At 34.0% G+C, this 25377-nt stretch overlaps 17 protein-coding genes and 3 pseudogenes across 20 annotated transcripts, besides 1 other annotated feature; 13 read left to right on the top strand and 7 right to left on the bottom strand.

The window, feature by feature from the left end:
- Positions 1-21059: part of a mobile genetic element that runs on past the window's edge.
- Positions 1644-2495, top strand: TVAGG3_0630310 (annotated as a pseudogene). Its single transcript has one exon. A coding segment is annotated over exon 1 (852 nt).
- Positions 3805-4230, bottom strand: TVAGG3_0630300 (uncharacterized protein; the record flags this gene model as incomplete). The annotated part of the gene is made up of 1 exon (XM_051240778.1): positions 3805-4230. The coding sequence occupies one exon, from the start codon at positions 4228-4230 to the stop codon at positions 3805-3807; it is 426 nt and encodes a 141-aa protein (XP_051087365.1).
- On the top strand, positions 5779-7071 carry TVAGG3_0630290 (keratin-associated protein family; the record flags this gene model as incomplete). Its single annotated transcript, XM_051240777.1, has 1 exon — positions 5779-7071. A coding segment is annotated over one exon (1293 nt), but the record flags the coding sequence as incomplete, so codon positions are not given.
- Positions 7180-7569, top strand: TVAGG3_0630280 (keratin-associated protein family; the record flags this gene model as incomplete). The annotated part of the gene is made up of 1 exon (XM_051240776.1): positions 7180-7569. One exon carries the CDS (start codon positions 7180-7182, stop codon positions 7567-7569), a length of 390 nt encoding a protein of 129 aa, XP_051087363.1.
- Positions 7610-8147, top strand: TVAGG3_0630270 (integrase core domain containing protein family; the record flags this gene model as incomplete). Its single annotated transcript, XM_051240775.1, has 1 exon — positions 7610-8147. A coding segment is annotated over one exon (538 nt), but the record flags the coding sequence as incomplete, so codon positions are not given.
- On the top strand, positions 8210-8695 carry TVAGG3_0630260 (integrase core domain containing protein family; the record flags this gene model as incomplete). The annotated part of the gene is made up of 1 exon (XM_051240774.1): positions 8210-8695. One exon carries the CDS (start codon positions 8210-8212, stop codon positions 8693-8695), a length of 486 nt encoding a protein of 161 aa, XP_051087361.1.
- On the top strand, positions 8853-9518 carry TVAGG3_0630250 (uncharacterized protein; the record flags this gene model as incomplete). The annotated part of the gene is made up of 1 exon (XM_051240773.1): positions 8853-9518. The coding sequence occupies one exon, from the start codon at positions 8853-8855 to the stop codon at positions 9516-9518; it is 666 nt and encodes a 221-aa protein (XP_051087360.1).
- TVAGG3_0630240 lies at positions 9961-10688 on the top strand (annotated as a pseudogene). Its single transcript has one exon. A coding segment is annotated over exon 1 (728 nt).
- On the top strand, positions 10853-11622 carry TVAGG3_0630230 (annotated as a pseudogene). Its single transcript has one exon. A coding segment is annotated over exon 1 (770 nt).
- On the bottom strand, positions 11967-12440 carry TVAGG3_0630220 (uncharacterized protein; the record flags this gene model as incomplete). The annotated part of the gene is made up of 1 exon (XM_051240772.1): positions 11967-12440. The coding sequence occupies one exon, from the start codon at positions 12438-12440 to the stop codon at positions 11967-11969; it is 474 nt and encodes a 157-aa protein (XP_051087359.1).
- On the bottom strand, positions 16441-17298 carry TVAGG3_0630210 (uncharacterized protein; the record flags this gene model as incomplete). Its single annotated transcript, XM_051240771.1, has 1 exon — positions 16441-17298. One exon carries the CDS (start codon positions 17296-17298, stop codon positions 16441-16443), a length of 858 nt encoding a protein of 285 aa, XP_051087358.1.
- On the bottom strand, positions 17323-17562 carry TVAGG3_0630200 (uncharacterized protein; the record flags this gene model as incomplete). The annotated part of the gene is made up of 1 exon (XM_051240770.1): positions 17323-17562. The coding sequence occupies one exon, from the start codon at positions 17560-17562 to the stop codon at positions 17323-17325; it is 240 nt and encodes a 79-aa protein (XP_051087357.1).
- Positions 17608-18042, top strand: TVAGG3_0630190 (uncharacterized protein; the record flags this gene model as incomplete). Its single annotated transcript, XM_051240769.1, has 1 exon — positions 17608-18042. One exon carries the CDS (start codon positions 17608-17610, stop codon positions 18040-18042), a length of 435 nt encoding a protein of 144 aa, XP_051087356.1.
- TVAGG3_0630180 (uncharacterized protein) lies at positions 18070-18542 on the top strand (the record flags this gene model as incomplete). Its single annotated transcript, XM_051240768.1, has 1 exon — positions 18070-18542. A coding segment is annotated over one exon (473 nt), but the record flags the coding sequence as incomplete, so codon positions are not given.
- On the top strand, positions 19222-19644 carry TVAGG3_0630170 (uncharacterized protein; the record flags this gene model as incomplete). Its single annotated transcript, XM_051240767.1, has 1 exon — positions 19222-19644. The coding sequence occupies one exon, from the start codon at positions 19222-19224 to the stop codon at positions 19642-19644; it is 423 nt and encodes a 140-aa protein (XP_051087354.1).
- On the top strand, positions 19675-20133 carry TVAGG3_0630160 (repellent protein 1 family; the record flags this gene model as incomplete). Its single annotated transcript, XM_051240766.1, has 1 exon — positions 19675-20133. The coding sequence occupies one exon, from the start codon at positions 19675-19677 to the stop codon at positions 20131-20133; it is 459 nt and encodes a 152-aa protein (XP_051087353.1).
- A 55-nt stretch (positions 21060-21114) lies between the features above and the next one.
- Positions 21115-21357, bottom strand: TVAGG3_0630140 (serine threonine-protein phosphatase family; the record flags this gene model as incomplete). The annotated part of the gene is made up of 1 exon (XM_001286535.1): positions 21115-21357. The coding sequence occupies one exon, from the start codon at positions 21355-21357 to the stop codon at positions 21115-21117; it is 243 nt and encodes an 80-aa protein (XP_001286536.1).
- An 18-nt stretch (positions 21358-21375) lies between these two features.
- Positions 21376-21738, bottom strand: TVAGG3_0630130 (uncharacterized protein; the record flags this gene model as incomplete). The annotated part of the gene is made up of 1 exon (XM_051240765.1): positions 21376-21738. One exon carries the CDS (start codon positions 21736-21738, stop codon positions 21376-21378), a length of 363 nt encoding a protein of 120 aa, XP_051087352.1.
- Positions 21739-22627: 889 nt separating this feature from the next.
- Positions 22628-24120, bottom strand: TVAGG3_0630120 (uncharacterized protein; the record flags this gene model as incomplete). Its single annotated transcript, XM_001298984.1, has 1 exon — positions 22992-24059. The coding sequence occupies one exon, from the start codon at positions 24057-24059 to the stop codon at positions 22992-22994; it is 1068 nt and encodes a 355-aa protein (XP_001298985.1).
- A 23-nt stretch (positions 24121-24143) lies between these two features.
- TVAGG3_0630110 (RNI-like family) lies at positions 24144-25334 on the top strand (the record flags this gene model as incomplete). Its single annotated transcript, XM_001298985.1, has 1 exon — positions 24144-25334. One exon carries the CDS (start codon positions 24144-24146, stop codon positions 25332-25334), a length of 1191 nt encoding a protein of 396 aa, XP_001298986.1.
- Positions 25335-25377: the final 43 nt, after the last annotated feature.

Genomic DNA, 25377 nt, shown 5'->3' with positions numbered 1-25377 from the left:
CGTCTGTCTCCAACTTGACTGTCTTTCTTCTTCGGCCGTAATGATACCAGTTACTTCCACCAGTCAATGGGTCAAATGGTCGTTCATAAGGGTTTCCATACATTCCATAGGGACCATACGGAAGAACTACTGGTGGAAGTTGTGGAGAAGAAACATTTTCTTTAGTTCCATCGACTCTATTTAAATGCATTGTTTCACCTTTCATCTGGTCATTAAAGTCTTTTACGTGTTTTGCAAACTCATCGTCCTTTCCTAAAGCATTTTCTGACTCAGTCGCAACCAAATTGGATGCTTTATTTATGAGCCCTATTTTATTTAATCTTAACTTCTTTGCAACCCAGCCTCCAATCTTCCCTTTATTTGCATCTAATGTCTTCGAAAAACCTTCCTCCACTCATTTTATTTACTGCGTCATAAGCTCCAAGTGCTTTTGCTCCAAATGCTAATGCTTTTGTTCCCATTGCGCCTAAGCTGCCAAGCTACCATTTACACCATATTAAAATCATCTCTCTTCAATATTATCTCATAAAAGTTCTCGTTACTGGAGAAAGTCAATGAAACATAAGCGTTCTCACGGGCTTCACCCTCACCACTTTGCGGTCTATCTAACTTCTTTCTATATCATCTATACGCTTCAAAATGTCTGAACAATTGCTAACATCTTCTACAACAGTTATTTCATCATGAATGACCTTCAAGAACAAGCTCATTTAATATGCTATTAAAATCATTTCAATAATGAGTCCATCCTTTCCATCTTTAGGTAGCACAACATCTTTCATTGAAGAAGGTTCGACAAGTTTATGTTAAACTTACTGACAAAGTTTTGTTATACTATAATGCTTCGGCGGCGAATACATGTAGTTTGAAAGACATAATATAGATTCTTCAGCAAATTCACTTATACTGGATTTTATAACAATGTTCTCCACGAGACCAAATACCACCAATTGACAATCTTGTAAGCAATCCTGCTGAACCTTCTACTGTAAACGTCGATGGTAACATTCCACGAAGGTCATCTATTGACATCGTTGAGTCACTGTATTTAAATATTTTCTTAAAGCAATCGTCATTATCTAACCATGCAATAGCTTTGAAGTTTTCATTCGAATATACATCTGCTTCATTAAATGTAAAACCTGACTTCTTTGCAGAGACGACTTTAAAATCTATTGAGTTTGTTTCAAAATTATATGCTATGGTAACTTCTGAAGGTAATGGATGTCCTTCCGCAGTCAGTTTGTTCTCTCACTACCGTTTGAAGCTTTGTATTAAAAACTTTCATGTCATCTCCTGTATCTAAGTTCACATACACAGCAACAGGGAAACTATCTTGCTTCTTTATTTCATCATTATATCTCAAAACATTAAAGTTCTTCAATAATATTGTTCTTCCTGCTGGAATACTTCTAACTTGTCTGATTTCAATAGCTTTCTCACCTCCTACATACTCTACCCAGTGTCTTGGATATTCATAAGTATACTGACTTTCTTGAATTTTGGTTGGTTTCATCATAACATGTTCATAGTATATCTTTATACTCTTGTCAGTTAGACTCGGTGCTATGTTCTGAATATTTCTGACTTGCATTTTTAATGGAGATAAAATGAAGCATTTAATACATGATGTAGATGAAGACATGAATGAAACTACAGACAAACTTAACTCTTCTCTTATTCTTCCTTTCAGCAAAGATTATGAGTTCTGTTCAAATGGTGTGTATTTCTATTGTGGAAAGATGGGTTCAGGTAAGACATTTAACCTCATTCGTCATATACTCATAACAGAACGTTTAGGAAATGACTCATATTATGACCAAATCATTATATCAGCAACTTCAGACTCTATGGACTCAACAGCGAAAACATTTATGTCAAAAGTTCAAGCCTCTGTCGTTAAAGTTCCAGACAGTGAACTCATTGAATTTCTTCAACGTTACATTCGACGTAAGAGGAAATATTATGCCATCGTTGAATTTATACAGTCAGGAATGCAAAAGACTTCTGAGGAGATGGAAAGAATTATTGACAAACACCACTTACGTCATACTCAGGAGTTTACGATATGAAACGACTTACAAACTACATTCTGTCAAAACTTTCAAAATACCCCTTCAAAAAATATCCTTCAAACACTTTATTAGTTTGTGACGACTTCGCCGGAAAAGGTTTAGTTCAAAACCAGACTCACCATTAGCTAACATCATACTAAAGTCAGACATTACCACTTAACTGTAGCAATACTTATGCAAACATGGAGGTTTTTAGCTTTAAACATAAAACGTCTCATAACTGACTTCGTTATCTTTCAAGGTTTCTCACGCTATGATATTGAACTCATTTGGAAACAGTCAGGTATAACATTACCTTTTGAAGAAATTTGGGAAGCATATAAGTCTCTCATCTCTCCTCGTTCATACCTTGAGATTCATATCATGACTAATACCATTAAAGTCAAAAATATTCCATGGGAACGACCAACATTGTTTTAAAGTTTAACCTTCAATTGACTGATGGTAAACAAATTCCATGCATCTCTGTCGCCATTTCTGTTAATATTTTTGCTGTCATTCATATCATCCACTTCCCCATCCGTTAGCTTTTGAGGATATGCGTTAGAATAGCTGTTCTTAAATGAAGGCTTTTCACCTTTGAGAGCATAAACTCTATAACTTTCTGCATACTTTATGTTTGAACCTCCTGAGCCATCATTGACATAAATTTTTATAGGCTTCCACCCTTTGTTCATGTTCCTGCTTCTTCCCTTAGCTCTTTTGTTCAGTAGTTCTACATCTTTATACACAGCACCTGTCTCAGTGAATTCAACAATATTTTCATTCGTTAGCTTTACATTCAAACCCTTGTCGAGTATATTGTTCATTTCATACATATAAAAGGTTTTTATTCTATATGAAATGAGAAGCAAATCCATCTTAGCTGGTGCCGTTAATGTTCCAATTGAACCAACATCAAATGTTGACTCACGAACGACAAACAATATTGTCATAAAGAACTATAGTTCAGAGTGTTTGAAAGAAAAAGAACCAGAACTTAAGAGTCTGAATCCGTGAATTTAAACTCAGCTTCAAACGCTAACGCTACATCAGATGTTAAGTTAGAGTATCCACCACTGGACCAAATTCTTTCAAGAGAAGCCAACGACAATCCTTACACAAATGTTCAAACAAATCCTTCAGATAACGTAGACCATTACCTTCTTCAGTTATACCAAACAATTTTACTCAAAGACGATAAGAAGCTTTTGTAAATCTTATAAGCAAGAACCAAATAATTCTAACAAAGGAGGACCTTGAAAATGTTATCTCACGAATAACAGGGAAACAATGTGTCATTGACTATCTCGACCCTGAAATCGAATGCTGTGGTCAAACTCCACTATTCATGAAAATAGGTAACATCCGCATCATTGAAACACCAGGAACTACAGGAGTTGAGTTTAAGTATAAATATTCGAACGAATATACAAAACTTTCAACAGAATATAAACTTTGTTTGAAATATGTTTTAGTAAATTAAAGCAGTCAGGAGGGCTCTTTGAGCCCATCTTGGCGCTTTGCGCCGTCAGTCAAAAAAAATTTCAAGTTAGCAATTTGTAATATCTATCCAAAACTTCTTCAACAGTATCGAACTCATCTTCATAATGCAAACCTAATCTTATTGACTTGGTGCAGTTTTCACTAACACAATATTTTTCTGTTCTCTTGACTGACATAACTAACTCATTTGTTTCATCAAACAGCAACAACCAAAGTTCATGACCTAATACATAACATTCATACTTTATATTTTTAGCTCTGAGTTCTCTTGTAAGCTGTTGCATTTAATATTTTCTAAAAAGTCAACTTCAACAGTCATTCGCACTGGTGCCTTCAGTTCTACAGGCTCTCCTTGAAAGTCAACAAGTCTGAATTGCATGTCTTTCAAATTATGAGGACTAATGCGAACCCATTTACCTAAATGAGTTGCTATGACAGGAACGTTTGGAATGAACATTGAATTGACTGCATAACAGAAGGATTTATATTCTACTGAACCTTTACTATTAACTCCTGAAATACCTGTGACATTAGCTATTTTAGACTCAATGTATAAACAATTACCATAACATACGTATGGAACAGATTTCATCTCAATCGTTTTGTCAACACTTTTCAAAGGAAATGTCATATGGTATGCACCCAAAAGAAGTTGTACTCTATGACTCATTCGTGTATCTTAAACTCCTTCGCATAACTGAACTTCAAAACTCCTGCAATAAGTTTAACATTCATTAAGTTTTCTTCGTTATCCTTGTTTATTGTAGTATTTATGAGAGCATTTAACACTCCAGCTAATGTTTCCATCTTATATTCTACATTATTGTGAAATCTTATTTCGTGCTTCTTTCCATCTATTTCAATCTCCATGAAATCTGTTTCATCTGTTATAACGAATGAAGCGATAGTATTGAAGTCAACCATTCTGAATGCAAGCGCCTCATTCTGTAGACCTAAGTTTGTTTGTAGCTTTACTGTCCCGTATTCGTTTGGGTCTGTACTTTGCAAATAGAACAACATTTTATTCTCATTAAAATATGAGTATAGCTGCATATGCGTATGAAGCTGACAGAGCTAAACGTTTATATTTTGGTCAATACTCTCTCACACTTACTGACAAATATATTGTTATCACTGATGGAAATACTGAGAAATACATAACATGGAAGGACTATGAAAAGTTTGACCCTATTTTAACTCCATGTACTATGCCGTTTATAAAGGACGGTGAAATTATTGAAAAAGATAATACAACCGTATATAGGTCTGTTTATGAAGCATTAGAATATATGTTGAATCATAACCCAAAAAGATTTGACCCAAGCACTACACCATGTGCAATGCCTTTTATTAAGGACGGTGAAATCGTAAGAGTTCCGGATTCAACGGTTTACACAGCTGTTCAAAACAGTTTACAAAACATTTTAGCGAATATCTTTAATTCAGAAACTACAGAAATAAAATTACCATATATAACAGATGCTAAAGAAATTAAATCAAAAACGACAACATTATTTACGTCACTTAATGATTTAATGACTTATATCATTAATATTCCTGCACCAACTACAGCATTTGATCCAAACTCGACGGTTTGCAGTGTACCTTTCATAAATGACAGTTCATTAATTACTTTAAGGGATTCGACAGTAAATGAATCATTAAAGGCGTCATTAATGAAAATCATTGATTTTAATTCATTCACGAATACATATAATTCATTCATTAATGTTTCATATGCTTCTAAAGAAGGTGAGCCAAAAACTATGATAAAGCGGTGTATGAAATAAAAGCATCAACGACGAAATTGAATTCGTTAACTTTTGACGGTGATAGTTTCGTTAATGACATAACATCGGGGAAAACAATTTTAACGAAAGAATACTTAAAATCTCATGTTAGTGAGTTCGTTGAAATTGAAAAAGAAGGTGGAATTAAGTTCGATCCACTGAATTTCATTTTCAGCTTAGCGAATGCGGGTGTTAGTTTCGCTGAATGGACAACTATACAGAGTGAAATAAATGCAATATGGACGTTTTTGGGGTCAAAAGCGGGAATGGGTGAGCTTGTAAATGCTGCAAGAACATTAGGTGAAACAGGAAATTTTGTAGATGGTTTTAAAAGACTTGTTTCAAATGTTTTAACAAACACAAAGAAATTATTTAGATATACCATACATAACGGAGATTTTCGAACAGTAGCAACAAACCCTCCGGTTATGGCTGCGTTGATGATGGTTAGAGATATAAAACAACGTAACGACGGGAACGAAGAACATGAACAACAGGATACTGGTCGGGTTATTCGAGACATTAAAAACGTGTATCCTGAAGTTATTGATTTATTTAGAGGAGTTAATGATTCAATTTCAAAACATTCTATAACCCTCGATGAAGAGAATAAATTAACAGATTATATATTCGTCATTATTGCAGAATTAATGAAGAGAATAAATGAAAAAGGAATTGGTGATATCATTAATGTCAGCGATGTAATGATGAAAAGAAATTTTGACTCATTATTTACAGAACCGAAAACAGAATATAGTCTTTATGACGTAATTACTGAATTAATGAAAAAGATTAATGATAATAAGAGTTCTGGCGGAAGAGTTGAATTAGAAGTGAATGATGTTAATGAGAAATTAGCCGAAAAAGCAGACAAAAATGAGCTTTTAGCTCTGAGTGATAAAGTCAAGAACCACGTTCATTATATAACTTCAGACGAACAGATTATAACGGACTACCATGGATATTTAACACAGGATGAACAAATAAGCACTGAAGATGTTAATGAAAGAAGATATAAATTCATTCGTGCTAAAGGTTATGACATATACTGTACTGTACAGTATGACACAGGTAAAGCACCAGAAGCATTTGGTTATAACAATGAAATTTATGCTTCATACTTCTTTGTTAACGGTGTATTAGTTGAACCAAGATTTACTTTGAGAGTTAAGGCAAAAATAACTTTTGAAGATGCTATTAAAAGTAAAGCCAGCAAAGATGAACTTGAAGCAATGAACAAAGTTTTGAAATCTCATAAACACAATATCTCCGATATAAATGAACTTCAAGCTACATTAAATAGTAAAGCTGACAAGAACCATACACATGAATCCTTCACTACTGTTAGAGCAGACGACATAATATTGAACTATACCCTTGGTTCAAGTGCACCTTTAGAGAATCCAAGTACAAGCGTAAAAGATACACTAAACTCCTTAAATAGTAAATGTATGAACATTGAAGGTCATGCCAGAAACTTTGAAACACATGAACTACCAGCAATGTTAGATAAGAAAGCTGACAAAGAACATACACATAACTCCTTCTCAACTGTTGCTATAGAAAGTATTGAAGGAACGGTTGGCGGAACTGGTGGGGATGCATTATATTATAAACCTCCTAACTTTCCACAAGGTTTAACATCGAATGAAAACATAACAACGAAGAAAGAAATTAGCTGTAAAAATGTTTATGTCATGGATGATGAAAATAATGTTAAATTCACTGCTCAAGATTTATATGATAAGAAAGCTGACAAAACAGAGTTTCAAACATTAAAGACTGAAATACTTCAAACATTATATCCTATAGGCTCTATTTATACGTCAATGAACTCAACAAATCCAGAAACAGTTTTAGGTTTTGGTACGTGGAAGCAGATTGTAGATAAATTCTTATACTGTGCTAGATATTCAAAGCAAACAGGAGGTTTGAAGAAAATTAAAGAAGCAAACCTTCCACCGCACACTCATACAGGAACGACAAACTTTTCTGGCGACCATAGCCACTCATTAAGAGACCACCCATTATACAACTCAGACTATGAAGCTGGTCATGACGTTTTATCTCCATCTTATAACAATTCAGCAAAAAAGACTTTTCGACCAACTGAACCAGGAGGAAATCATTCACACACTTTCACAACAAATCCAACAGGCTCGGGTGCAGATTATATGCCACCATTTGTGACTGTATTTGCATGGTACCGCGTTCAATGAACGCGCTTGAGCCTAGAATAAAATCTTTAACTTTACATAAATGAGCTTGAAAGAAGTATTCGAACAACATCCATGGAGGTCATTTAAGAAGTTCAATGAAGCTGCAAAGAGTTGGGGATTTACTAACAGAGCTGAAGTGAAAAGGTTCTTTGACAAAAATGTTGTACATCAAACAAAAATAAACCCTTACGACTACTTTTTACCAATTTACTCCAACACTCCTGACGCATACCAATTTGACACTCTCATTCAAAGCAGAAAAGGAGGACATAAACCATTCCTCATCTTCATTAATGTTAACACTTGTAAAGCATATGCATATCCAATGAAAAATAAAGGAACTCGTGAAGTGTTAAGAGTTTTACAAAAGTTTGTAGCAGAACATAGCCCAAGTACTTTAACATCAGACCAAGACAGTGCATACCTCAGCAATGAAATCACAGATTTTCTCATTAAGCATAACATAACTCACTACACTACTGAAGACCATAACCATAACATACTCGGCATCATAAACCGCTTCATAAGAACGCTCAGAGATTTAAACCAAGAGCGAGACTTTACCGAAGAAACAATGAAACATTTTCTCGAAGTATATAATTCCTCAACACATTCTACAACAGGACATACACCAAATTCAATGACACAACAACAAGAAGAAAAGTATATACAAAAGAAACGAAGCCAAACACAAAATATCAGAAATTCAACACAATTTACCCTCATTCCTGGTACAAAAGTTCGTGTAGTTCTTGACGACAAACCGTTGACAAAGAAACGTTTAAGGTTAAGTAGAAACTATTATATCGTAGACTCTACGCAAGGTAATGGATATCTTATAAAAGCTGCTGACGACTCCATAGCATTTTACCCTCGTCATAAATTAGTCGAAAGTAGTAATGGCAAACTTGCTAAAACCATTGACGAAGCAAAGCGAGGAGTGGTTATTGAAATACTTGGCTATAACATAAACGATGACACTTATAAAGTAAGATATGAAGGAGGCGTTGAAGATGTTATACCATCTAAGAACTTGAGAGAGTCGAAGCCAACACATCTGGGACCATTAGAGCGGGAGTACTGGAAAGACAAAAATAAGCCAGAAAGAATAAGAAAATTCTTCTAAACTTTTTCATTAGATGTAAATCAGACAAAATAATTTTTAGGTGAAATCTCACCTCTTTTTTCACCCTCACGAATTTTCATGAATTTCCTTAAGATAGAAAAAAATAAAGTTAGTTTTATTTTTATTTATTTTTTTTATTTTGTATGTAAGAAAAGAAATGTCAGTCGAAGCAAAAACATTCACGAACAAATCTAATGGCGAAACATTCACAAAAGGCACTTATAATGGTATTGAAGTCTTACGTAGAGACAAGGATGGTTACATTAATGCAACAAAGATGGCAAGAGAAGCGGGAAGGTTAAACCATTTAAACAGATTTCTCAATAGTGCTAAAATGCAGGAAATTCTTGAGTTTTGGTTGAAAGAATACGGTCAAGCCAAAAGTGGCTCGACCTCAAAACAAGCATTTTATGAGCTTACTAAGGGTGTTATAAATGAATTCAAAGGTATTTACATACATCCTGACCTCGTTCATTTTGTTGCTGAATGGTGCTCTGTAAAGTATGCATTTTATGTCAAAGATATTATAGACTCCATAGACAAGAAAGTTCATGAGAAATTAGATGAAGAAGAACTCGAAGATACGGCAGAGAATGCTAAACATTTGTTTGAAGAAGAAGTTAGAAAAATGTGCGAAAAACAATTAGAACATGAACGTGAGATATGTTATGGTTATAGAGATTCTCCATACGAACTAGACCAATGGGAACAAGAAGATTTAAAGAGAGAATTTAGAGAATATGAACTCGTTAAGATGGCATTAGAAACTGCAGAAAAGAAGTTAAAAGTTTGGGGTCGTTTTGTACAAAAATATTGTGAGTAAATGAACCATTTATTTTTATTGAATTCACCAAAAATATAATTGAGGTGAAGAGGTGAGATCTCACCCGTTTTTTCACATGTTTTTTCACCCTCGCCGCTTAGCGGCTCAGACCCTTTGGGTCTCACGAATTTTCATGAATTTCCTTAAGATAGAAAAAATAAAGTTAGTTTTATTTTTATTTATTTTTTTATTTTGTATAAAAGATATGATTTCAACAATCGGCACAACAACAATTCAAACCACGAACGGCGGGACTCTGTCAACAACTACAGCACCAAACTCGCTAGTCATGAATCCTACGTCAATGTTGGTAGAGATGAAAAGCTTTATTCCTTCTTCATATACTTTTGAAACAGAAATCCAGAAGATAAAGCAAGAACTTTTAACAAGTAATTTAGACTGTAGTGCGAAAGATGAAACAAATGAACAGTATCTTTATGAAATGGAGGACCTCATCGACCATTTGCCTAAACTACCTGAAATTCAGCAGCAAAAACTAACTATTCCTGAATTCGACGAAATTGAAGTCAAAGCAACTGACTCAGTAGAAATTAAGAAATTCATACGTAAAGTAAATTATGAATTCCTTGGTTTTCATTGCAACCATAAAGTTATGGACAAAGATTGCGACATGGTTTATAAAAATATTTCTGACCTTTACAAATCCGAAGAATTTAAGACATACGATAACTTTGTTTCATTAGTTGCAAAATGTGTATGGCAGATAAGAGATAAAGATAGAAGAGGTAAGGTATGAATGAACAGATAAAACCAGCAGCTTTTGAGTTAAAGAAAACCATTGACGCCTTAGTTGTTCTAGCTGGTTTTATTTCAATGTATAACGCAAAAACGATGCCGCAATGTTCAAAATGTAAAGCAGCAATAAGAAAATATAACTACTCAGTCAAAGAGATAGAAAGAATGCGAAGCGACTATGCAGACTTAAAGAAAGAAGCAGAAAAGCCAGCAGAAGATAAAATGGATATGTTGACATTTCTTAATAAAAACTATCCAACAGCAGAAGATTTCCTTCTGTCTGACGTCAAGAAGAAATATAAAGAAACCTTCGGCATTGGTAAAACTTTTGATGTACTAAAAGAAGAAATAGAAGCTACGAAATTGTTTAGGATTTCAAATATACATCGTACAATTCATGTAAAACGCTTGTGAAAAAAGAGGTGAAAAAACAGGTGAAAAAACAGGTGAGATCTCACCTCTTCACCTCAATTATATTTTTATTGAATTCAGCACAAAAATAATGAATTTCATTAGTTAGAAAAATAACGCTAATTTTATTTTTTATTTATTTTTTTATTTTGTATGTAAAGACAGTAATGTCAACATCAGAGAACACAACAATTGCTATCGTTCATGAAGCCATAAATGAAGAATACGAATACATACAGTATAACAAACAGTTACGTCTCATTCGTTCGGTCAAAGACGATATGTACCAAATGCAAAGTATAATGAACGCTCTTCGTTCTACAAAGCAAGCATATCATTGGTTTGAAAACCAACAGACAAAAGAACTTTTAGAAGAATTTCCTCATATGATTGCTTCCCTCGGAAAACCGAGAGAAGAGATTCCGTACGAAAATCGCAAGAATTTGGCTCCTGGTTTGAAAGGTTATTATGTTCATAGACTTTTAGTAAATGCTGTAGCAATGTGGGCTTCACCTCGTTATGCTTGTTATATTTTCATGATGTTAGATGAACTATATAAAGCAGAACGTGGAGAGATGGAAAAGAAACTTCAAGCAAAAGATGAAGTCATTGAATCCAAAGACAAAAGCATACAGAAAAGAATACCGCGTTCAGTACCAAAAGGAAAGGAAAAGAGTTATAAGTATATGATATATACTGAAGAGTTGGAGAAAGAAGAAGATAAAGATGGTTATGTTGCATTTAGTCAGAAGAAACAACAAGAGCTTTTATGACTTAGCTAAAATATATAAATCTGACAGAAACTGGTTCTATCGTGAAAACTTACCGATTTCAATGACACCGAATGAGCAAATAAAGGAAATTGTCAAAAATACTCTTCCTCAAACACACTATGACATCAAAGGTTGCACAATACTTACATTCAAAGAAGACTTAACATTACTGAAGGAAAAAATAACAGAATATTTCGATAACTTCAAAGAGGAAGAATAAAAAAATCTAAGCTAATTTTATTTTTTTATAAAATTTTATCTCATATGAAAGAACATGAATTTAGAATATTCGGAACTCATGACAGAAGAAGAGAACGAACAACATGTAAAAGATTATGCAAAATTTCTGAAGACATACAAAGCATTTAAACAATATCTAAATGCTTCTAAAGATTATGCAAAATTTCTGAAGGTATATAAAGCTTATGAAAAAGCGTATGAAAAGTTTATACATTGGGGAATTGTTGTAAAATATCGATATGAAGACTAACCAAAAATATATTTTTGCTTAAATAGCTTCAGGGTCTATTTCTTCAACCATTTCACTTCCTTCGTCAATGTCAATAGAAGCTTCTTCAACCTTTGGTAAGAATTTCTGTATAACATCTTTGTTCGTTATTGTCTTCAGAGATGAAGGATAATATTTCACATTTGTTTCACCCTTCTTATATTCTTTCTGTTCGGAAAGATTTAAAGCAATACTGAAGAAGTCAATATTAGAGTTCTTTATAACAGTATAATGAGTATCTTTGACATTCACGAAGAAACTCTTTTGTTTCAAAACTACTGCTAACTCTTGTGAAGTATAACGTTTGCGGTCAATGACGATAGCTAATGGTCTGACATACTGACCAAACTTAGATTCTTTCACAAACTTCTTGTTAAAGATAACATTAACATTTGAAGCATTATTGAACTCATTCTTGATGGCAGTAGCGAGAGCATTGTATGAAAAGAACTTGCAATCTTGCATGTGTTTCATTAAAATAAAAATATTAAATTATTTTGAAAAATAACTTAAAAAAATCTAATCTAATTTTTTCAAAAAATATTTTTTTTATTTCCTACTAAAGATGTATCGGAAGTTGTCTAAGTTAGAACACTCGGAAATAAAACAACTTCTTACAGAAGCTAATATAGATGTTGCAAACATTACGCAACAAACAAAAAAGCACTCGCTGACTTCATTAAAGACTATAATGGTGCAATAAGTTATGATAGAATTCATGAGTTCATAAAGCCGCAACGCGGCGAGGACGAAGTCCATGCAAGAGCATTTCCTTTAAATGACGTTGCTATTGACTTATATCATAGACGTTCAGTACCTCATGAAGTAAGAAGAGAAATGTTTGACATAACAAATGCAAACGTTGGTGAAACAAGAAGAAGAGACGACACACTGAAACAACAGAGAAGAGAGATGTTTAAGAGCGCTATAGAACAAGTTCGCAAAGCTAACGATGTCATTCGTTCCATTGACGACAAACCAAAAGAAGGTGAGAGATGGTTAAAGAAAGATGAAGAGAATAGGAAGAGAAATGTGAAGTCAGGCAATAGACTCATTGACTTTAACATCGAAGCTTTAGATGAACCAAACAGAGACTACTTACACAAACATTTCGGTAAGGTTTTCATGAGACTCTTAGAGAAAATTAAAATAAACTCACAACAGAGATGGATGGTATGTTATAAACTTGGTGGAAAGTATGAATGTTCTACGTTAAACCTCAATAATATTGGAACATTACTACATCAGCTCTTGAAGGAGAACTTTATATCAGAGATAGAAGCAAATGCTGCAGGTATTGTTGAAATGCACTATGACTTCTTCTTGACAAACATAAAGAATCTTACGAAATAAAGATGTATGATTTAACAGAATATGAAGGCTTAACGATGTCAGATGTAAAGAAAGGCAAACCAAAAAAGAGACCATATAGAGATGAAAGCACACTGACAAATGACCAGAAAGCCATTTTGGAAGCTCTTAAGCAAACAGGAAACCCAGCACTTATAGAAAGCTTTTGGAAAGATAATGGTGAAAAGAAGTTTTATAAGAAGAGAAGCGGTCAGTTCTGGAAGTATCTTTGCACATTACCTATAAATCTTGACGCTACCAAATCTTCAATGAATTGAACAAAAGAACTGCAGCACTTATGACAGAAGACAATTGTTTCGTTTATGCTTGCATTCAGGCTGGAGTAGATGGAGAGACTATTGACCACATGAGAGAAGTCATTCGTGTTAGAGACTTTCCTCAAAGTAAAGTACAAGAAATTTCTGACGCAACAGGTATAGCATTTAATGTTACCATTGGTTATTTCAATGACTCAAGACATAATGAAATAAAGAGATACATACCAAAAGAATGTGAAACTGTTAGAACTATTGACTTACTTCTTGTTGAAGACCACTACATGCTAAATGAAAGATTACCAATGACAACATATTTCATTCGCAACTATATAGAAATCTTGAAGGAGTGTGGTGGAATGAACATTGAGAAACAATGAAGATTTATACAAAGAGAGAAGATAAATATGTAGTTCGTTATGATAGAACAACACCGTTATGGGATGTTATGAAAACATTGTGGGAGTGCAAATATTTCGAACCTATTTCTTATGGAGAACTTTTCACATATACGACTGACTTATATAAACAGAACCTTGCACCATTTAAAGATTTGACATATGCTCCAAAGTATTGTGTACAACTGAAGAAGAAAGCCGAGTCAAAAGAAGTAAATAAAAATAAGTGCAAGTTCATTCCTGAGCACGTTTTCTTTGCTGACTTTGAGTGTAGCACAGACGGCTTTCATAAAGCTTTTAACATCTGTTATGACAGTGAAGATGGTTCAGTGAGTGAAAGCATTTGGGGTCAGAACTGTGCAACAGAATTTTTGGAACGACTTCCTGACAAGAGTTTAATATATTTCCATAACCTCAGTTATGATATAAACTTCATCTTAAGACACATGACAGAAGTGAAAGGAACTCCCATCATTAAAGGTTCACGAACAATGCAAATAACTGGCTTATATAAAGGAAGGGCAATTATTATAAAAGACTCTTACAGTGTTATAAATAAGAAGCTTAAACTATTTCCTGCTATGTTTAACTTACAAACAGGACCGAAAGAAGTATTTCCATATAACTACTACAGCAGTGTTTTGTTAGCAAATGACAACAGAACTGGTGTCATTTCTGAAGCATGTAAGTTTATCCGGGATGCAGATACATTCATGAAAAACATAGATTCCATCAAAGGTTGCAGAATAGATGAAACCACTTCGACTTAGAAAAGTATAGCACATTTTATTGCAAACAAGATGTAAGAATTTTAAGAGAAGGTTTTGTTAAGTTCCGCAATGACATATTGAAAGAATTTGATTTAAACGTTTATGACTACGTTAGTATTTGTTCAATTGCTAACAAATTGTTTGAGAACAGAGTGTACTTCCCGAATGGAAATTTATATGACCTCTCAAATAAACCAAGAGAATTTATTTCACGCTGTATTCAAGGTGGAAGATGTATGCTGTCAGATAACATTAAACAAAAGAGCGAAAAGAAACTCATTGCTGATTTCGACGCTGTTTCATTATATCCATCAGCTATAGCAAGACTTTATACTTTAGAAGGTATTCCAAAGGTTATGAAGAAAGAAATGTTAAGCACAGAGTATCTCATGAGACATTTATTCGATGACGACCAAAAGGAACCCATTGGTGAAAAGTTTATGTCTGGCTTCTTTGTTCTCATTAAGATAACAGAGATTGGAATACATAGACACTTTCCTTTAATAGTTTGTGACCCTGAACTAAATCCAGAACTTAACGTTCCCAGAAGTTCAAACACTTGCTGTTTAATGTATGTTGACCATATAACATTACAAGACCTCATAAAATATCAAGGTGTCAAATGTGAAGTGTTGCAAGGATACTATTACGATGGAAACAGAGATATTAGAATAAGAGATGAAGTAAAGAAGTTGTTTGAGTTAAGGTTAAAGTATAAGAAAGAAGGAAATCCTTTTCAAGAAAATATAAAGCTCATTCTGAACAGTATTTATGGCAAAACTATTCTTTCTCCTATTGAGTCAAAAATAACCATAGTAAATGACAAAGATGCTATAAGATATGCCATCAGAAACTACAACCATATCATTAAATTTGAAGGTTTGGATGGTTCAGATAAAACTATTTTCAAGCTAACGAAAAGCATTTGCAGACACTTTAACTTCTGTCCACTTGGTGTTAACATTCTGTCTATGTCGAAGAGAATAATGTGTGAAGTATTCTGTACTGCTGAGGACTTAGGAATGGACATCTTTTATAGCGATACGGACAGTATGCATCTCTACAATGAAGATATCCCTCGTTTAGCTGAAGAGTTTGAGAAACGTTATGGAAGAGTTCTCATTGGTAAAAACCTTGGTCAATTTCATAGCGACTTTGCAGAAATCACAAAAGATAAACAAAGTTTAGCATACAAGTCAATATTTTGTGGAAAGAAGACTTACATAGACTTACTCACGAATGATTTAAATGAAGTTGCATTTCACTGCAGAATGAAAGGCGTGAAGCAAGATGTTATTGCTTTAACCGCTAATGAAATGTTTCCTGACTCTGTTCAGTGTTTCTATGATGAAGATAAAGGTTTAATGGTTCCGCAAGGAACATATGACAAAGACTCTGAGTTCAGTTTAATGAAACTTTACAAAGCACTTTATGACGGTCAAGAGATTGGATTTGACTTATGTAAGTCATGTCAACCTTGCTTTGAAGAGAAGTTTAACTTCTCAATAACGACTAAAACAAGCTTTATTCGTATGTTGAAGTTCTGAGGTCATTTATTTTTGTCAGCAATGAGGTCATTTATTTTTGTCAGCAATGAGGTCATGAATGAGGTCATTTATTTTTGTCAGCAATGAGGTCATGAATGAGGTCATTCGTGATAAAAATAAAACTAGCGTAGATTTTACAATACTGCGATGGTAGAGTTTAAGAGTTGTGCTTCAATGTAGAGACAGTCCTTATGGTCTGGAGGTAAGAACACTGGGCAGTTATGGTCATGAGTGGAGAACATGTCTATCCAAAACTCACGATTGAAGCCAGTTAATTTATAGTATTTAGGATTTGGCAGTGGTGTAGTTCTTGTATGACCAATGAACTCATTTTCAACTCCCTTACTTAAGTTTGAATATAATATAGCTTGCTTTCTATCCCAAATGCCAGGTGTTACAATCTTTGAAAATTCATTTTTCCTCGGAAGCATTGCATCATAATTGAAAACATTCTTGAAATCATCACTTGGTTCAGAGATTTGAAATCTTATACGTAATGGATTTTCTTTCTCTTTAGCGACTTCATTGAATGGTGAGAATACAACAAACTGACAGTCATGAGTTCCATCTTCATTTTCATTAAATTCATAATGAAAGTCTATAAGTTGTGGCTGACTACCTTCTTCTTTCAGTTGTGCAAGAAACTCACGTAAAGGCTGTAAAGTTTGTACTTCAATGTTAAACTTTTTCTCGAACATTTCATTAAATGAAATCATACATTGCAACAATGTTGTATCGTCTTTAAAGTATTTGTATATGTGAATGTTTTGGGCGCTTAAAGACTGTTCGTCATTTTCTATCTCGACTTGAAGTATAAAGTCAACCTTTCTGAAAGCACGCGTTATATACATATTTGTTATGCCAATGTACTTCTCTTCATTTATGTTCACAATCCAGTCAGTTGGAAACTTAAACGTTACTCTGTTCCCCTTTATTTTGACGTCAGGGTTTTCACTACTGAACGCAACAGATAAAGGTATTTGTCTATACATTTAATTCGGATAAAAATAAACCATTTACTCTTTCTTTGCTTTTGCTTCTTCTCTAGCTTTCTTCGCCAGCAAACGTGGGTTCTTTTGTCTTCCAGCAACTAATGCAGCAAGTTGTTTTTCACTAAGTTTTCTCTTTGGTCTCTCTGGCTTTTGTTCTTGTTTTTGTTCCTTCAGTTCGGATAAAATTTGCTCACGAATTTCTTTCTTCAATGCTTCAACATCTATGACCCCTTGGGTCTTGTCCGTAGGGCTTGTCTGAGTCATTTAACTGCAGATAAAAAACAAAATTAAAACTTTAACCGATGTAAAATGAGCTTGTCAAAATCAGAGCGAGAGTCTATTATATTAAATGACGCAAGAGGAATACAACATCCTTTCTATTACGTAAGTCAGAGTAAAGATGGTAAAATATACGTAAGAAAAAGAAAGGTTCCATTAGCGAATGCAGAAAGCGACAACATTAAGGTGCATGGCAAGGGTGAAGTCCACGAAGCCCATATAAAACCTTCTATTCAAACTGAAAAGTCAATAGAACCAGAAGAAAAGAAGCCAGATGTACTTTCAATAACGAACCAAGAGCTTATTGCAAAGTTCGTGAATTTCATTGAAAAACAAACCGAGTCAAAGAATCCTGACCCGCCAGTGAAAGAAGTTAAGACAAAAGAGAATGTACAGTTCATTGAAAATGTCAAGAAACAACTTCCACCACGAATGCCAAGAAGAAGAGTGAGAATAATGAAGTAAATAGATATTTTTATCTGAAGTAAATACATGCAGAACGAACAGTTAAACGAATTTACTCCAGCAGAGCATATTCATCAGATTCGCTCATATTTCGATATCATAGACAATGCAGTTCAAATTGGTGACACTAATAGAAAATATTCTGACGCAAAGATTCCATCACAACCTGGAACTGCTAAAGATAACACATGGGTAACATTCAATCTCTCACCTCCTGGTGAAAATATGTTGGACCTTTACAATACATTCATTACGTATAAAATGGAAGGTCAATTTATTGTAGATAAAGAAATTGGTTCAGGTTCCAATAAAACAAACCCACCAGGATTTTGGATTGGTTTCGATGACGCTTTCTATGCAGTTGCTGGATATCAAATCCTTGCAAATGGTCGTATCGTATATTCTCAAGACAACGCAAGAGAAGAAGCATATATAACTTCAAACTCACAAACTACCGAACAAATAAAGAAAGTAGATGTTTTCTCAAAGACTCGACATGAAGATGTATGGAGTCATTCGGGAACATGCAGAACAGGACAAATTGTTAGTGGTCCAATTACAGCAGGAAAATCATTTGATTTTAAGCTTCGTTTAAGAATTCCTGTTAGAAGATTCCTTCCATTAGAAGCTATTCGATTTATTCCAGCTTTTGCAGGAAACATTCAGCTTAAAGTAAAGTTCAGTAGCGACGCCTTACAATGCACATCTATATCTGTAAATGATATCATTGCTTTCAATCCAACTCTTAAAGTTGCATTTGCTTCAGATTCAAATCCACCGACAAATAAATTTGTTCCATGGAATGAACCATTCACTATGATAACGAAGGCAGTAGAAGCTAGTGGAACAGTTACTATTACAACTGTAACCCAGCAACTATTTCGAACAAAGATGGATTTTAATGAATGTTTCATTCATCCAAAGTCATTCTCTTTAGACCCTAACATTTATACAGAACTTGTAGAACATTATACAAACGAGGCTTTATGTTTTCCTGTTAAAGTTATGGATTGGATTCCTATGGACGGTTCATTCTCAAAGAATACAGATAGTTCAAGTGCAACATTTACAGCAGCTTATACGCCTATTAATGTTAAAAGTATTTGGGCACTATTTAGAAAGAAAGACAACTATTATGTTAATTTTGAGAACCCTAAGTTTAAATATCTTCAGCTTTCCATGGGAGCTTATGGAAATATGCCTGCAGAACCTGAAAAATCATATGGACCTGTATTTTATGAAATGGTTGCGAACGCTTGCAATACAAACAATGATATGATAGGATTTAATGAAGATGTTATGAGGTCATTGGTGGATGATGGTAGTGTGGAACATAAATGGGATAGCTATGACAACACACATTTCTTATGTGGTTTTCCAACAGAAGTGGACTTTTGCTTCCAGCAAGGTCAAACATCTACTGCTCCAATAACATACAAATTGTCTGTTAAAGGACCTATTGAACTAGCAACTGAAAATGTACCAAAGCCACTTATTGGATTTATGAGGGATTGTTGCTTTGCCATTCAGGTGCGTGCTAATGGCATCCCCATAATAAGATTAGATGACTATAACTTAGCTACGGACGACAGTGAGGAATAAAGGATGAACGTTTATTTTTAAAGCTTATAAATGAGTTCTTCATCAAGCTCTCGTGAACCTTCACCATCTATGAAACAAACTTTACCAAACGATTATGGAGCACCTATTGAATATTTCTTACGAGCTGCACAATGGCAAAGAGCAGTCTCACCAAGGTTAGGTGTTCCACCAGCTCCTGTCAAAAATAGCATTTGGTCAAGTCCTTATATAAGATATGGTCTCCCACTAGGTTTGCTAGCTACAGCAGGAGCAGTTATGATGTTGAAAAGAAATAAAGCAAATGTTGTAAATAATACTGAAGTAGCTGAAGTTAAACAAACTCCAACACCTTCGCCAAAACCAACGCCTTCACAAGCAAAACCTTCAATGACTCCTGAACCTATGGAAGTACAAACTCCTGTTCAAAAGTCAACTCCTAAACCGACTCCAACATTTAAACCAGAACCTACTCCTCAAATAAATCGTAAAACTCCTGCGTTTCCTTACTGAAAAAATAACGTTATTTTTATTTAATATTAAAATTTTTATTTGATTGAAATGACAAATAAAGTCACTGAAGCAATGAAACAAAAGTTTTTGGTAGAATACATTAAATCAGGACCTATTCCAGAAGGTTTTTACATTCATACTATGAAGGATGGTAGAGTTCAGTTTAGAAAGATAAAGCAACCATTAGATAGAGAAGGTATATTAAGGAAGATTAAACTTCATGAGGACAACATTGCTGAACTTAAGAAGAAGTTAGAAGAGTTGGAGAAAGGAAGAGAGTTATAAAGCAATGAATTCAACAGGGTGAAAAAACAGGTGAAAAAAGAGGTGAGATCTCACCACTTCACCTAAATATATTTTTGTGCTATGTTTTCATACGTGTGGGAGTGGTGATATCATTAATTTTTAAGTTTATTTTTTATTTTATTTTTATTTTATTTTTATATAAATGACGAAAACTATTGAGATAACAAACTACAACGGTCATGAATTCAAGAATTTGTTCTTCGTTCCTCGTGAAAATACATTCTATCAGATACGAGGGAGAAAGGGTAAAGTTAGTTTGAGCGTTTATGAAGGAATGAAGAATGGAAAGTTTATACAAGCATACGATACAAACGGTAAACGTGTTTCATTAGCTTTGTCAAAACTTACTAACATTTATTTTGACAGTGACTTTGCCCTATATGAAGAAGAAAGTGAGTCAGAAGATTATGAGCTGTTATGTGAAGCACAGCAATGGGAGGAGTTGCAATACTTTTGTAGGTGAGAACGTTTATTTTTTACATTAGTGAGGTGAAGTGGTTGGTGGCTTTGTAAATATTTAAGGTTAAGTTAGTGTTTGTGTTTGTGTTGTAAAATATACGTTAACGGTTTCGTAAAGTGTCAAATTCACATATAATGGGTAAGTAGGTGCGCAGTGGCACAGTATCCAACTAACCCATACTAACTACTACTATCGAACGATAAAAATATAATTTTTTAATACGGTTGAGGTGTTGGATTTGGTTGCCAACTAGACTGTGGTGCAGGTTCAGGCTGTTGTATTACAGGAGCTTGTTCTTCTGGTTCAGGGTCTTTAGGTATAATACCAACAAACTGAACTACTCTTTTACCAATATTTTTGACTCCGTTCCAAATTCCTTTTCCTACGGTTTTGACGCCATTCCATATACCTCTTCCAACTCTTCTGAAGAAGTTTCCTATCTTACTGAAGAAACCCATTTTACTATATGTAAAAATCTAATGTCCGCCTAGTCTCTTACGTTTCCTGTTGAGTTCCATAGCATTCTTTAACTGGAGCTCATACATTCTGTTTCTCCTCTGGTAGAAAACATATTCTGGGTCAACTCCTGTGTTCGCGTCATCTGCATAAAGTTGTTTATATCCCACTTCAGGGTTTGTATAAAACTCTTTCCATCTCATATTTGCATACCATGGTGGCAAACCTAACGCAGCGTCATTTGACATGGCAGTTTGCATTTGTACATCTGTTGGCACTTGACCATAGTTTGCCATTGCAGTTTGTATTCTAACTTCATTTGGAATATTCTCTGGGTTTGGTTGTCCAGGTTGCTGTGCATTCGCTAAGTTCTGTGCGTCCATTTAATATTAGATAAAAATATCTCTTACGAGTACATACGCTGAACATTTGCAGGCATTGGTTCATCTTCATATTCTCTGTACTTTTCTGCCACGTCAAATAAATAAATGACACAATGGAAAAAACCTAAAACAAGTAGTCCTATTTCAAACCACATTTACTTACTAATAAAATTTCTTTATTGTGACACTTTCTCCGGTTTATAGGACCTCTCTCATATTCTATCTTGTCATATATAAACTCATAGTCATGTATGTCCTCTAACCATCTCATGACACTTTCTAAACCACTTTTATCGGATGTAAAGTAAAAGCATGGATGGTTATGTATAAACGTCTAAAGTTTCTAAAGAGTCTCTCAAAGTCCAGTCTACTTGGTATTGAAAATCCCATGTGTTATAGAACGGCGGGTCCACTATAAAGAAAACATTTTCCTTGTCTTTATATTTTTCATACAACTCTGTCCAATGACATCTCACAAACTCTATACCCTCAATATATTTTTCTATGTCCTCTTTGAAAACATTTGTATAGTTAAGATATAAAACTTTTGACATAAGTGTTTCAATGTCATGAACTCTTATAGCACCACTATATAATAGTCTAGCAGATATATATCCCAGTCTATATATTCTGCTTTTTTCAAAACCTCTCTCACAATATTTTTCTTATCTAATGGTATACGTTCCATCTTACCTATAGGTATCTTTTCTTTTAACTCTTTTCAATATATTGTTTGTGTCTGGAATATGTTTGAGACGGTCCATATAGTTGTCGAAGTCATTGCATATAATCTTTGAGTCAGGAAATACGGTATGACATAAATGGGATATATAGAAACTTCCACCGAACAAATCTACAAATGTTAGACCATTCGGTAGTTTCTTAAGTTCTCTCAATATAATATCTTTACATTTACTCTTATTTCCAAAGAACGGTAACGGTGGTTTTGTAAAATTCATTTATATATAATAATAAAAATGTTTTTTCCTGAAAAGTGACAGAAAAGTGACAAAACATGAAAACATATATAATTTGTGAAAAGCGACACATTATATAATGTTTTCGACCCAGAAGACTAACAATTTTCCGAATAAAAACTTCATTTATACTAAACATCTTCGGGCTAGAGGGCGCAACGCGCCTGGAAGCCCCACTACCTTTTTTTTAGGTTCTATTTGCCAAAAAGTATACATTTGTAAACTTTCTGACACTATTTTTTTCCCCTCTGACGACCTTATACTGAATATTAAACATTACGATATATCATTCCAATAATCAGATACTTTTGAACGCAATTCTTCAACACACTTTGGATCGCATTTGCTAATGTAGTCTAATTCAAACTCCAGAGCGTGAGGAGGACAGAATTTGTATATAGCAATTTTTGTCCCATAATTATAATGAGTGTGGTGGATTATTAATGCATACTGATTTCGATCATATGCAGTTCGCATTGTTCCAAGAGTTTCTCCATTCCAAGTATGGGTAAAATAAAGATTACGAATATAATAGGGAAATTTCATATTTATTGGTATTTCATGCCTGGAAAAATCCCCATCTGCAATCATTGAAGCAATTAACCCCTGATCCATGCAATTCGAACCGAATTTATATTCTGATAGATATAGCTTCATGAACCTAAGGAATATATCTGCACCGCCTGCAAAGTATCCTGAACACGGATATTTCCAATCTTTATCTTTTTCATTTACACTTCTACTACAATTTTTCATCCAATCTTGCTGGGCAGGATTAAATTTCAATTCTAATTCTTCGTCTGCTATTTGAATTTCATCACGTTTAAGACCTTCATAAAATGGATCTCCTTGGAAGTAAATATCGAATAAATCTGCATATATAACTCTGTCTATAAGATGCTTATTCTGCTCAACAAATTCAACACACCAGATATATCCATAAGAATTAAAATCCAACTTTTGCCTATAGATACATTTTCCACAATTAATAATCGTCACTCCACATCCTTCAATAAAACTTTTTTTATATGCGTCAAGGGAATTATATGCATCAGAATCTAATAAAAGAATAACAGATGCCTTGCAACCAGTAGAGCGTAGCGAACGTATAAAAGGCCCTATGTTTTTGATTTTACCAATTGAGTAAGTTACAATAACATCGTCTGGAGTACTATTTGGTTTATGATTTCTGATAATTGAATTGCATGGGATGCATGCAACATTAGACATCTTGAAATCAACATTATAATTTCCTCGTGTTGATAAATCTGTTGTATCGCGATAATATGTTGCAATAATTTGATAAAATCCTTCAAATCGGGTTTGAGAAATATTAGCAAGCATCGTACATGCTATTATAAGTATAAGGCACAAGAACTTTTTCTTAAATTTGTTTCGGATAATGGCTGCTTTCAGTTATATAAAAAAATGAAACAAATGTATCCGACAAAAACAATGTACAAAATAGGAAATGGATCATTTTCTGACTGCTCTTTTGATTTTTCGATCATTCCTTGCGATCAATATCAAATGCTATTTAACGCTTTCCCAACATTCCTTTGTAAAAAGATTGAATCAATTTCTTTTAACTGCAATTTCGAGTTTCAGTACTCAAACCTCGGGAAGAAAAGCAAAAAAAGAGAGGAAATCATTTCTAATTCAATTGCTAACGTCAAACCAAAATTTATCGAATATCTGCTGAAAATTATGAAAATTGTGCTCCCAAAAACAAGGTACCTTGCACGAATTGAATTTTCGTGTATGCAATTAAACAGAAAGTTGATACCTCGACTTTTTTCAATTCTTTATTCTTGCCCTACCATAAAAAACATTTGTTTCAAGAATGTTCAAATAGATGATGACCAGTTTATCAAATTTATTGGATCTTTATCTCCTTATAGGATTGAAGAACTGAAATTTGTTGGATGCGGTATTTCAAACAGATCAACTCCATCAATTCTTAATTTTATTAATAAACCTAAGAAAAAATACGAAGAATCTAGACGCTTGAAAAAGATTATTATTGACTCTCTTCCAATTAAAGAACAGAATAGCATTTTCCGATTGATTTTGAAGCCAAACACCAGAAACGATGACGAAACTTCGAGCTCTGAAGTCATTGAAACTTTTACTGCTGTCTCTGAAAGCGATGCCGAGACCAATTCGCATCTCAATCGAAGAAAACTACTACAACAGATTATGGAATCATCCAGTGATGAATTACAACAAACTCAGAAACAGAGGAGTGAAGAGATTTTTAATGAACTAGTTCTTCAACAACGAAATTCCATTTCCAAACAATATGAGCACCAAACCAAAGATACTGAATATTCAAATGATACTGCACATGAATATGAGGATTCGACAATTGAGTCAGTTAGTTCAGTTGAAAGCGAAGACATAATAACAGATAATGACGAACAACTTCAAAACCAGAACGAGAAATTACGAAAAAGGCTTAAATATCTTATGCACAAAATGAATGCAGCTAAATTTGCTGATGATATCTTTCTTATTGGACCACAAGCAAAAGAATTGGTCGAAGTGATTCCAGAGATGAAAAAGAAATTAGCTAATCTTGAAGACTTAAATCACAGAGCTGAAATGAATAAGAAGTGATAGTTTAAAAGTTTTGTTTTAATATAAAATCCTAATTGTTTAT

The sequence above is a fragment of the Trichomonas vaginalis genome, chromosome III (assembly GCF_026262505.1).
Source record: "Trichomonas vaginalis G3 chromosome III, whole genome shotgun sequence".
In the NCBI taxonomy this organism is placed as follows: domain Eukaryota; phylum Parabasalia; order Trichomonadida; family Trichomonadidae; genus Trichomonas; species Trichomonas vaginalis.
The sequence above is the reverse complement of the archived record's forward strand: the minus strand, read 5'-3'. Positions and strand labels throughout refer to the sequence as shown.